At 33.7% G+C, this 13,775-nt stretch overlaps 1 protein-coding gene across 1 annotated transcript; it reads right to left on the bottom strand.

Moving 5' to 3' along the window:
* Positions 1-877: 877 nt before the first annotated feature.
* Positions 878-12,979, bottom strand: LOC132723977 (uncharacterized). The gene is made up of 5 exons (XM_060708777.1): positions 12,894-12,979; positions 12,066-12,345; positions 11,778-11,929; positions 6,379-6,597; positions 878-5,259 (listed from the first exon to the last, which is right to left on the bottom strand). The coding sequence occupies exons 2-5, from the start codon at positions 12,323-12,325 to the stop codon at positions 4,898-4,900; spliced, it is 993 nt and encodes a 330-aa protein (XP_060564760.1). The 5' UTR covers positions 12,326-12,345; positions 12,894-12,979; the 3' UTR covers positions 878-4,897.
* Between the last annotated feature and the right edge of the window lie 796 nt (positions 12,980-13,775).

The following is a 13,775-nucleotide window of genomic DNA, read 5'->3' as shown; positions in this document are numbered from 1 at the left end:
GACAGAAAGTGGAAGTATACATTATGTTTTTGAAAAATAAATGACGTGACCTCGCGTTAACACGTACACGTGATATTTAGTGGATACATGTTTAAATCATATAAGATATTAGCTACTGAGTATCAGTTGTCCAACTCATTAAAGTGTATAAATCATTTTAGGTCACAATGATCCAACTCATCAAAAATGTTTTCCGAAAAAGAATGTTTCAATAACGAGCAATCAGCCATATGCCGTCCTTCATATTTCCCAACTGAAACACAAGAAGTACATGCGTCTTAGTGACGTAAATCATGCATATTTATAAGGTCAAATTTAAACCCATCATTCAGGTAATTGATTAATAAAGTGGACTGGTAGTAAGGTAATAAAGTAGATATTAATGAAGCCAAATAAAGTTTGACACTAAGTATGTTAGTATTCGTCCGTAGCTGTTCTACAGAAATAAGAAACATTCTCCGGTCGCTATCGCCCCGTCAAAGTTTCTTATTTCTATAGAAGACTATGAACACTAACATATACTTAATGTCCTGGTATTTGACTGTAAACTTATCAAGGGAAGAAATGTGAAAGTTGACAGCTGAGACGTAAGAGCCATGGTAAGGTATTTTTAGCTTCCCGGGTTAGAGTTACGGTCAGGCTGTATATTTTCAAATCCTTTGACATTTATATCCTCTTTAATTATGATCGTTTTGCTCAGAACATGGCTTCCATGCAAGTTATGTTCAGGGTTCGTATCTTCTTCTTTTATTAAATTTGTAATCAGGATGATTATTTCTGGCAGTATTATATAAAAGGTCTATCAATCAACGTTCAGTACCAGAGACAATATATACTTGACAAACAAATAAGCACAAAGACACAAATATATCACAGGTTTATTTCAGAAAAGAAGCAAATAGAAAACAAAATTGTATTCATTGCATTAAAACAGGCCGATGCAAGTTTAAAACATGTTTGTTAAGTCATCATTTCTATAACTATCCAATTAAAACCATTACATCTATTGTACTTTTAATTTTATAAATTTTTCCCAATATTTAGTTTATTTTTCATACAAATATAAATGTACATCACCTTGTTGAAAAACAACGAATACATATATATACAACAAAACTTAATAATTATGTGGGTTGAAGGTGTTTACAATAAATATAAAGCTCATAATAAAAAGGTACAAATTTTCTATGAGGACAAACTACAATTGAGGGTTTATATAATATTTTAGTTTCAAAGTTCCTTTATTTATTTTCTTACATTAATTAATATACATCTATTATGAATACAAAGTAATTCAATTCTTAAATGGTCTGTTACAATAATCACCTTTGAAAATATAAATAAGAAAAATAATACTCCTTCTCTAAATCTTAAATGTTACAGCGCTAACAATATCCATCTTCAAGAGGAATGTTATAGTTGTTGTTAAAAAGTACATATTGCATGCATAATATGAATTATCCTATATGCTTTATCATACATTATTAATGCTAAAGCGGTATTCACTTTTTTATTTTCTGCAAGAAAAACAATTTTTTTTGTTAAAAACTGAGCATCTATATGCAAATATTTGTATAATTTTTAAACAAAAGATATAAAATGAATGTTAAATGTGGCAACCATTCCTGTTTTACTTTAAAAGGACTTTTTCACTTTTGACTACCATTTTTACAATCTTTTACATTTAGTTACACAATCAATACACTGTATTTATATTGAAATTGACTGAGTTTTTCAAATGGCATCACAATTTTATAATTCTGACACATCGAGACTGCATGACTTGTAAAACGGATTTTTCTTATTCGTAATACAGCAGGGAAACAATTATTTGTTATTACATATAATAAGTTTGCAAACTTTTTAATTCCTTAGTTCTTGTATAACCCCAAATTATCCATATCCTACAATAGAGCCAACAAAGGCATCAAATGAGTGTCATCATATTATGGTTTTAAATGAAAGAAAACCATAATGTTTTTAAGAAAACATTTAGATATTTTAAGGCTTTCTTATCTAATGTTCCTGATTAAGTGTGAAGTTACAGTAAAGTAACAAAAACGTACATAAATAAATTAAAATCGTTTACAACATTTAAGATTTAGCCATTCAGGAAGAAGTCCTCCGTTTTAGTGATACCATGAGTCCCACAGTATATCAGAATTTGATTATTTTAAAATTCTCATGGTGGCTTGTCAACGACGGCCACATCATCAGCAAAAAGTAATAAAATTAAATAACGCTATCAAAGGTTAATACGACAATAAAGATCAACAAGGCAAAGGCAACGTTCAAATGACGCAGCCCCTACACACTCGAGCTACCACAGCAGAAAAACTAGAAGTTGCCAAGCCAAAACCCCGGCGTGGTCATAAGGGCGGCGAAAGGAGACGGACACGTAATGTGTAAAGTAATAGAAACTATAACGGGCCCATATGGGAATTAAGAGGACAAGGGCCATAAGCATGAAAAGGGGTTTCAAAAATGGGTTGGGGTGAGCAAATACCTACCGTTAACGACAATTTAGTAAGGTAGATATCACAAATCATGCAAAAATTTAAAACAAGTAATAATGCAGATACGTGCAACATGCGAGAGAAAAAAAACACAGAGGGGTACCGCCTTAGATTGGTCAGTTGTTGTTATAACACTAGGAAATTTAAACCTGTTTTAGGCGCGTCAAATCTCATTATTAGCCACAATATATTCTTATTTGACACGACAGTGAAAATAAAATTAATTCCCGCAAAGAGAATTTCTTACAATGGTTATATAATAAATTGGAAATATAGGCAGGACTTAAAAGGGGGGCAACGAACAATGAACGCCGAACAATCAATTGTGAATGAAAATATAACAACATTGATTGTATGTAAGGGGTGGGTTAAAAGACAAGCCTGAAATCCAAAAACATGTTTCAGGATTGTCTTGTAACAAAGTTTAAAATTTGTAACAAATAAAGAGAATAAAAATGGGATCGGTTATCTCTCCTTGACGTAGGCACATGTCAGAATTAAAACCATTTGAATAACTAGAACATAACTAAACACACAATTTACATGATTGTACACTTGTGTCTTATTCTTTACCTTCTACTTTGAATACAAATCTACCTACCAGCGGCAGAGAGCCTAGGAGGACCCCAAAGAAAAACAGGACAGGACTCTGAAGTCAATGAAATAATAGGGAGCACTTTTACAATCTCTTCAGCAAAACTATGTTTAAAAATTTTAATCCAATACCATCTAGCCTTAACACTAACCCATAACCCGAACCGAAACCCTAAAATGATTCTGAGTTATTTTGTAGAGAAACATAAACATTGAAGAAATAATATTTTGGAAAATGCCAAAAAGGCTGCGGACAGATTTTAAAGCCTAGCAAATAGTTGTTGTCACAGAAATCCTAAGCATCTAGGTTGGTACAGTTAAATATATTGTACTTTATTACAGAACCAATGAGATGGTCCCATTTTCTTAAATCTTGGGTACATTTATATCATGTAATCGCCAGTAAAATAGAGAAAATAAGAATCCATAGAGAAAGTCCAATTGAGCCTGTTATAGACGGTACAGTCAAGTGCAAACTACCTTTCATGGCCCCTCGCACCGGCATAAGCAGAATTCAACAGTTAAACAAGAAATGGTAAAATTTGGAATTCAGAAATATCTGCATTAAATACTACCCCGTTTGATAAGTGTATATTACTCGTAAGGCGTTCAAAAAGAATTAAAACATTATTGATAAAATACATATAAAATACATATAGAATACATAAGAAGGCACATGGTTACTCCATTAAGTGATATCTGTAATCTCGGCTAACATATCTGTCAATGAAAAGTTACTCTCATTAGTCAGCAATAACTGATCACCGATGCATCTCTAAGCGAAATATGGCCTGCCTTAACCCTGCTTCAGATTATTCTGCCACGTTATGTGTTTCTGCCAAGGATCGTCAATCTATTTCAAACCATTAAGTAAGACTACTAACTACTCATGATCCTCTGCAATTATTTAGACCAACAGTAATGCAAACCTATATAAATTAGAAATAACACTGAAAAAAGGCAATTCAAATGTTAAGTAATTCCATTGATTCTAGTTTTATTTTGTAAAAAATATCCAAGACAAAATCTATATATTTCAAATAAAAAGTTTTGTTTGTGAGGAGTACATAAAATATGTCGCTTACTATACAGCTTATTCAAATATATAGGTACTGAATGAATCGATGTTAACGGGATTATCTATACAATGCATATTCGGGATTGACCCTAAGCAAAGTCAAAAATCCCTTACATATAAATATATTATGTTCTTTTTTACAATACATGTATTTAGTTGAGGTTTATCACAGGTATGTCATATTCTTCCGATAATAGGATAAAAATATTTTCATTTGCATCTAAGAAACACGTATCAGTGTTTATCTTGGAAGAACAATCATTTATTTAAAAATATCGTTTATCTTTGAATGACAATCACAAAATTAAAACTATATGTTCATATCAAATTCACATAATAATATATGCATTTGTTTGATCAAATAAGTTTTGTTAATTATAAGAATCGTTACTGTGCAGTTATGTTTGTTCTTCACAGTTAAACGAAGCCGTAAACAAACAGTATATGTACGTGACGCTTTATATCAGTCGAAAAAATCAAGGGCATAATCAACCGTAGCAATGTGCAATATTTTCCTTTAAATCAATCAAAAGCTTGAAACAATCTTCATGTTAATCTTATATATTTCAATCAGTTTGCTGTTGCATTTTGCAAACGTGCACTCTAAAATGCTGGCTTCTTGAGCTCAACTGACTACATACATCTTGTAAAACAAGTATTAATAGCCTACTTTCTTTACAAAAACTAAATAGCTTCTGTAGATGATAAGTCACAAAATCTGACAAGAATCATCTTTCGCCGGCATGGGTTTCGCGGGCATAGGTTTCGCCGGCATGGGTTTCGCGGGCATGAGTTCCGCCTGAGTACCATGTGTCATTATCATTTTAATCAATTTAAGAGCACTGTTGTCTACGGCTGGGTTATCACGCTCAGCGTCCAAACGATCTGAATAGCTTGTCCATTTAGTAAGGTTGTCTTGTCGATTTCCATCGATATTGAAAAGATCAGCCATATCGTTTTCTATATCCATATAGTTATCTTCCGATATCATTTCGGTGGTTTCATCATCACTATTGTCCTGGTGATTCACCAGGTCAAACTTCGTCATTACTACATGTACTTTTCCAGTGTCTGTAATTTCATTGAAATTTCCTTATCAATAATGATTGCTATAAAAGTCGTCTTAAATGCTACAAACTTAGTATGATTGTATTGATGCAAGCTACAATTCAAGTATTTTGGCAATTTTAATAAAATAAAACATATTTTATTAAACACATACAATATTTGCCTCCATTTGAAGTTTGCAAACCGAAAATGATAAATGTTTGGTTCAAAACATATCCTTATACTATTCTGGAAAAATAATATGACCTATTCTTTCTCATTGTAACATTTTAAGACGGAACATGTTATTAACGTATTTATAATATTTTTTGTAATTGTGTGCGTTCAGAATATTTCCAAGGTACCACTACTAGATTACATTACTGACCATGATTGGTCCATATATGTTTACAGTTAGGTGTTTACTAATTTCAAGTTGAAATATATCTCTTTGTTATTTTTGAAGGTTTAGTTAAATACTGTTTGAAAAAACGGGTCGTATTATAGTTATCCCCCTGGCGGGCGGGTGAGTCCAATTTTTGTGCGGAGCATTTCTCCTACACGCATTGAGGAATTTTAATGAAACTTCATAGAAATGTTTACTACTATGAAAAGCAGTGTCATGCGCATGAACCAGGTCTCTATGTCAATGGTCAAGGCCACACTAAGAGGTCATTAAAAATGGCTTGTCCGGAGCAAAGCTTCTAAGTGCATAAAGGGAGTTCAATATAACTTGGAATAATGACCAATGTAAGGCAGTTGTCGCGTGCAAAATTCAAGTGCCTGTTGCTTAGCTGAAGAAATGTCGATTTCCGTCGTATTCAATGGCAGTTTTGATTAGCCATATACAAGCGTTTAATAAATTATATAATAAAAACATGTATGTACTTTTAGCTAGTAGATATGATATGTATCACCTCGGTCAACGTTAATTTTTTAAGTTAATATCACATCATATTCACCAGCGAAAAAGTCCATGTTTGTATAATAAACAAAATAATCTACATGTATAAAAACCAGCATATCTATGTTTATATCATTACAATCGGTATGCATTCAGCTGATAGAATATAGACGATGAAAATAAATAAAATGTGATTGTGGAATCTTAATTACAAAGATTATCACATGTACCCAACTTACATAAGAGTTTTCCGTCGGGGCCAGATTTGTCGAGGACTTTCTGAAGACACGAAATCAAATTCTTTGGTGCTGATTCACGGCAGCTTTGCACAAACAAAATTGTAGAGATTTTACTGTTAGGGTAAGGCTGTTTTAATTCACATTCTTTTTCATGGTCATTCTTTGTTTTGTTTTGAGATTCTATCAAATATCTTAGACTCGTATATGGCGCCACATCACCTGAAATGTTTTTAAATTTTAAAATGTGGATTCTGCTTAACACTTCTGTTCATAAACAGACTTAATCAAACCGAGCCTGCAAAAATTTTAGGTGAACTGTTTAGGTTTTTGTATTTTCTGATCGCAGATCAGGAAATTCAATGCTATCATTCAATCTCCCTATCGCAACTACTCGGCCCTTTCCGTCAGTCTTCGGATAAGGACCTCGAACAAAATAGTATGAATACACGGAACGGATGCGGTATTTCGGTTTAACCTACGCTGAGAAACTAAACATGTAAACACAAAGTAATGTAACGCTGGGAGTTGTTGACAAGTTTAAAAGTCCACCTAAAATAAAATAGGTACAAATGCAAACAATACACTTTTTATATATTTATTAGTATGGCTGTAGAAACCAAAAGTACAAAAAACCAACCTATTGACATTTTGTCGGATTTGTTTACAATTGAACATGTGTTGGCATATTTAAAATCAGACATATTTTCAAGCATAATTTAAGAATACCGGAACAGACGTTAGATGTCAAATATAAAAATTCGTTTTATATTATCTCTGTTACTGTTAACATCTGAAACCACGTGGTAGAACTACTTTCAATCCGTCTTGTTTCCGAGGTTATTATAGATAATAACCGAGACAGTTCCGAATGTCAATCTCTGACACAGAATTTTCACGACAAACCTAACAACAAGTAGTTCTCAAAAATAGATTAAAACTTGCGGTGTAAAAGAAAGAAATATTTTTATTTTGTTACAAGTATCCAACAAATTACAACGCATTCAAAGTTTATAAGTAGCATTGGCTTATAGAAATACCAATAAATGCAGAATTACAAAGTACGCGGATGAATATCATGCTACTTTTAGCGATATCAATGACCGAATACTGCAGAGCGTAGTACACACATAAATCTGACTGTGAGTTGTGCAATATATACATGTCGGACTGTTTTGGCGAGAAGATTTTCGCTAAACTATTTACATCAGTGTTAAACAACAGGTTTATCGTGAACAAAATACCTCGAAATTAATAAGGATTACAAACCCGAAATGGATATTCTAAATTTAGTATCATATGATTTTATTCAGGCTTTTTTAGTATAACCTCCCCGTGGTGCAGGGATAACGTGCTCGTTTGGGGTGTGAGAGGTCTGGGGTTCAAATCCCAGTCAAGGCATCTATTTTTGAAGTGTCTTTTGTAAGGAAGTAGCCACGATATGCAAGGATAAAATGTGGCTGTATTAAAAAAATTGAACATAAATGATTTTTTATGCAACTCTAGTCATGCAAAATTTCGTATATGCATCAAATAATAGATAAATACAGAATCCCTAAAGAAAGCCCAACACGACAAAATTGAAAATGTTGCAGGCTTGGTTTGATTGAGCCTGTTCGTAGACGGTACTGGAAAGTGCAAGTTACCGTCAACTACCCCTAGCACCGGCTTAAGCAGAATTCAACATTTAAACATGAAATAGTAAAATTTTGAATTTAGAAACACACGCAGATGTGTTCATACGGCGGTTATCATGGAACCTTCAATGTGACACTTCCGTGCCATTCCTTGAAAAGCGGTGTATGGTCCCAAAGTAATAAAAAGCGTGTGCCCTAAACGAGAAAACAATGGGCGGAACTAAATAAAATTGAATTTCAAAAGGGGATCAGAGGTTATTAAGCCTGCATATCACAGATAAGACGTCAAAAGACAAATTTAAAAAGCAGGCAACATATCCTAAGGGTGATTCAACAATATTAAAGTAGGAATATTGGAACCACCCAACTAGAAAATGCCGAAAAACTTAAACTAAAAATACTACAAGCACAACAATAATGTCGTGCTGAACGATCTTCAAGGATCGAAAATATAACATCATTGATTAAATGTACGGGGAGACTTTTTACAGCCGCCGCACGGCACAAACAACACGGATGTGACCATAAAATAGATAAATACAGAATCCCTAAAGAAAGCCCAACACGACAAAATTGAAAATGTTGTAGGGTCGGTTTGATTGAGCCTGTTCATGGGCGGTACTGGAAAGTGCAAGTTACCGTCCACCCCCCCCCCCTAGCACTGGCTTCAGCAGAATTCAACATTTAAACATGAAATAGTAAAATTTTGAATTTAGAAACATCCGCAGATGTGTTCATACGGCGGTTATCATGGAACCTTCAATGTGACACTTCCGTGTCATTCCATGAAAAGCGGCGTATGGTCCCCCAGTAATAAAAAGCGTGTGCCCTAAACGAGAAAACAATGGGCGGAACTAAATAAAATTGAATTGTGAAAGGGGATCAGAAGTTATGAAATAGAGTGAAATAAGAATCCCTAAAGAAAGCCCAACGCGGCAAAATTGAAAATGTTGCAGGCTCGGTTTGATTGAGCCTGTTCATGGACGGTACTGTCAAGTACAAACTACCGTCCACGCCCCCTAGCACCGGCTTAAGCAGAATTCAACATTTAACATGAACTGGTAAAATTTAGAATTTTGAAACATCTGCAGATGTGTTCATATGGCGGTTATCATGGAACCTTCAATGTGATACGCTAGTGCCATTCCATGAAAAGCGGCATATGGTCCCCAAGTGAAAAAATGCGTGTGCCCTAAACGAGAAAACAATGGGCGGAACTAAATAAAAAATTTGAACCTCAATGTGACACTTCCGTGCCATTAAACTGTTTTAAACGCAGTCGCTGCATGCATCTCGTTGCCCTGTAAGATAACTTTTACAGGAAAATACATACAAATATACAGTTCGATCAGAAAATACCACAGAGGTTGTAGCCCTTTGATTTATGTTTGTTTCGATAGCAGTATTGTATTCCGTACTTATAGCCTTTTCTCTAGGTTTTTCTCTGTGGAGCACATCAAAATATGAGGCGGTAAAGATACTACTGAACTAAGTAGTTTACACTCCAGGAAACATTATTTTGTTGTCTTCGTAATGTCATAGAGTATACATGTATAAATCTAAATGTTAGTACTGGCAAATGTTTATTAACACAAGCTGCAGTCTCACTTACATCCCGACAGAGCCCCGGTACACGTCCGGAATGATCCGAGAACGACTGGGTTACGTCTAGGAACAACCGGAATACATCCGTAACTCTGCCGGCAACGTCCGGGATGATCCAGGAACATCCGGCATTCGACCCCGGATTGAATAAAATATTTAATATCACCGGAAAAGTCAGGGTTGATCCAGGAAGTACAGCTTTTCCGGCTTCATTCTTACCTCGGCCGCGAACGCCCCGGGCTACACCAGCGAAGCAGCGTAGCTCTGCCGGCAAATGGTCCGGGATATGATATAGTCGGTATAGATACGGAAGAGCCCCGGAGAATGCTGGCAGTGCCCCGGGGAATGACGATCGAGCTACAGTTGATCCCAGTAGGGCCCTGGTAAAGCAAAGTTCATTTCAAAAGAACCAAGACAATTTGCGATTATATCACTTGTTAGTATTAAAACCCTTTTCCATTTCTCTTCTGTCCAGTCATGCAGGATTATTCAGAAAATCATCATGAAATACTGTTCTGGAACAATAAATATTATATTAAATGGAAATTATCAACGTTATCATTATTGCGCGTTTACAATCCACCGGGGCTCTACCGGGGCACTGCCTGGATCGTCCTGGGCTCTGCCTTTGTCAAAAGGGGCTCTGCCGGCGTCATCCGGGAACGACCGGGGAAGCACCGGCATTAATCATAGCTTCACATGGGCTCTGCATGGATGGTCCGGAGCGCATCCTGGGTGGTAAGTTTGAAATTACTATAGTTTTGCCAAATAAAGTGTGACCGCAACAATAATTTCACCACGGGTCGTCCCGAATCATTCCAGTAACTTACCGGTGTTTCTGGGCTCTGCCGGGAGTAAGTGAGACCGCAGCTTATTATTTATCCCACACTTCAAATCAACTACGTACCTTAGATCGTATAATTTTGACGCACATGCAAACAGAGCATTTTATATAAGAATAAAATAATAATCTTTTAATGTCTCATATATTTAGTTATTGATACAAAATTCTTCTTTTCGCTGAATTCGATATATTTTAGCATCGGCCAATAACCAATCACAATTCTGTTCGTCTTATCTCGCCATCATTCAAAATATAGAGCCATTTTGAGCTATAATATACATAATTTCTGTAATTATTTACTTGCATGATAAAATGTATCAATGCCTTTTGATTTCCCTATATATATAGTCTTATAAATCATTTTTGTCAGTTCATGTATGCAATGAACGAATCATAAATGCATGCATTTAAAATAACAGTATCTTTTTAATCAATCACTTCCTTCCTTATAGAGTTGGTCAGTGACATTAACTTTTACCAAATTCGCTAGTGGCGGCATGGCGGAATGGCTAACGCGTCGGCCTAGTAATCTTATGGTCGCTAGCCATAAAAATTCAAACCCTGTCAGGGGCAAGTCGTTGTTGCCTTGGGTAAGAAACTTAACACTCATTGTTCAGTACTGTTTGATTCCAAGAAAGGATTCGAAAATGTGTCTTTTATACACAATCGAACTAAAATAAATGCTGTATAAACCAAAGTCGCTTTGACTCAACTTGAATGATCTTTATAAGATGGTATTTTTGTATTGATAAAATGAAATCAAAATTCTTAAAAAAGGACATTACTTGAGAGCAGTGACAACAACAGTATACATAGTGTAAAATATCGCAGACACGGTTTTATAGAGTCTATTTGTAACATGTAAAAGAAAGTACAACGTATATGTTGCTATCAAAAACTTCGGTTTAGCATTATTCAATCCTCAAAAAAAAGGTATTGAAACCAATGATATCTTGAACAACTTAAAAAATATAAAAATACTAAGATGAAGGTCGTGGTGTTTTGGCAACTTACTCACACACTTACTAGAAGTTCGATATAACAACTGAGTGTGTGAAATGAGTGTTTAGTTTTAATGTTTGCAATATAAATTTGGTCCTTCATATTTTTTACAACATAACGCCGGAAAATTTCTCATGTGGCATTTAAAGAATCGCTTCTATTTTTTTTTTCAGTCTCAGCTCCTTTCCTTCCTCCTAAATATACGATTCTAATTCAAATACGCCAAAAAGTACAATTATATTTAAAAAACGATATCATATGGAAATGGAAAATAAGTACATATTTTCATTTCGGAACTCAGATAATTTTCCTACCTTTGATTATCAGATCAAGTATTTCTTCTAAACCTTCGAATTCTGTATCACCTAATCCAGGGAAATCAAATATCGTCGGCACGTGAGATATTTTCATGTACCGGTCTCTGTCATGTATTAAGTCATCCTCTTCTACACCACATCTTTCAAACCTGCCATACAAATACGATAAGAAGAAAATATGAATACCATCTTGAGCAAAGGAGAATATTTATATTTGACAAGAATTAATTAACAAATTCAAAAAATATTTATATGTTATTGATTTTGTATTTTAAATTTGTATACCTTTCTAAAGCTTTAGTCTTCGACGAAGACGACCCTTTTCCAGCTGGAGCTTTTGGAATGTATTGACCGGTCAATGCTTTCCTGACAGAATTGATTAGAGAACTCTTGCCAGCACCAACTTTTCCTATTAACAACACATTTTCTACTTTTCTCCTTGTGTTACTACAAAGATTCTCTATTTCAGTAAGTAGTTTCCTGTTTTCAACGCTCAGATTGATTTCCCCATCGCTTCCCGCATGTTGTCGATCATGTACTGACATTGTTGTTTAATGAACGTAACCTTGAATAATTTACAAATGTGAACATATTAATATACGCATATTATCATAAAATAATTGTTTTATAGTATTACTATTACATTTATCTGTAAAATTCGACTACTGATTGGAGTACTTTTCAAATGGGAAAAATAACACATAAACTGTAACATATATTTACCTTTCTGTCAATAAAGCTATCTTAAGTAAATTACTAAAATTGAAGATCACGATATCAAACAATATGCACTTCTTAATAGTTTTTTATTTGTCTAGAACAATTAAAAAAATGTTTTAAATTCACTAAAATCTATAAAAGTATATGATCCCGTATTAATCTACAACAAACTCTCAATATGGAAATCAAACAAACTTTACAATACCACATATAAAGTTGAAAAATAATTTTTAACTGATTTATGTTAAATTTTGTATCGAAAGTGCAATTTTCCTATTAAAATAGAACGAAAAGAAAGAAAAACACACACAATAATGTGATGGCAGTCTTATTGAGTGAAAAACTTTACAGCGTACCAATATGTTTATGTAATTAGCTAAAATATTGACTTACCTCAGTCGTTTTATATTTCTTTTTGTCTTAAGTATTTTATATAAATCTAACAGTAGTATATGCGCATTAGAAATTTTGTTTAGAATTCTAGTTTCATTTTTAACTATATTTAACCTACACTCTTATTTAAATCATTATTATAAATAGACCAGAAATTGCGTTTTACCTTTCCCATTATAAAATAATAATAATAATAATAATAATAATAATAATAATAATAAGCATCAGTCATATATACATTTAACAAATCTGTATAAAATACCCTCATTTCTGAATTTATTTATCTTTTTTGTGTATGCTATAAAATTTTATGAATAGAATAGTAATCTATATGTAACAATATTTATTTATAACATTTCTGCACGATAGGGATACTATTTATCTACATATAAATCTATATAGAAATGCACACTGATACGATTTGATAAGTATACAAGAACAGTCATTTAAAAAGCTATAGTATAGTGCTGTCAATGCCAAGTGGTTAGTAGATCACTAACCGCATGGGTTTATACTTTATAAGGGCCAAGCCGTTACTTCATTGAGGAAGAAATTTTACACTCATTACTCAGTGCAGGTTGGTTCGAGAGTGTGTCTACAAACTTATAGTTTCACATAATCGAACACAATCAAACAAAAATAAATAATGTATAAACTTTAGAAACGTGAGTTACAGAGTTAAGCACCTTTTGAGGGCTTCATGTATTAATCTAATTTACAAATGTGAACATATTAATATACGCATATTATCATAAAATAATTGTTTTATGGTTTTACTATTACATTTTTCTGTAAAGGTCGACTACAGATTGGAGTACTTTTCAAATTGGAAAAATAACACATAAACTGTAACATATATTTACCTTTCTGTCAATAAAGCTA

The sequence above is a fragment of the Ruditapes philippinarum genome, unplaced genomic scaffold (assembly GCF_026571515.1).
Source record: "Ruditapes philippinarum isolate M1 unplaced genomic scaffold, ASM2657151v2 ctg3901_1_1_1_1, whole genome shotgun sequence".
In the NCBI taxonomy this organism is placed as follows: domain Eukaryota; kingdom Metazoa; phylum Mollusca; class Bivalvia; order Venerida; family Veneridae; genus Ruditapes; species Ruditapes philippinarum.
This window is presented reverse-complemented; position numbering and strand designations above follow the sequence as displayed.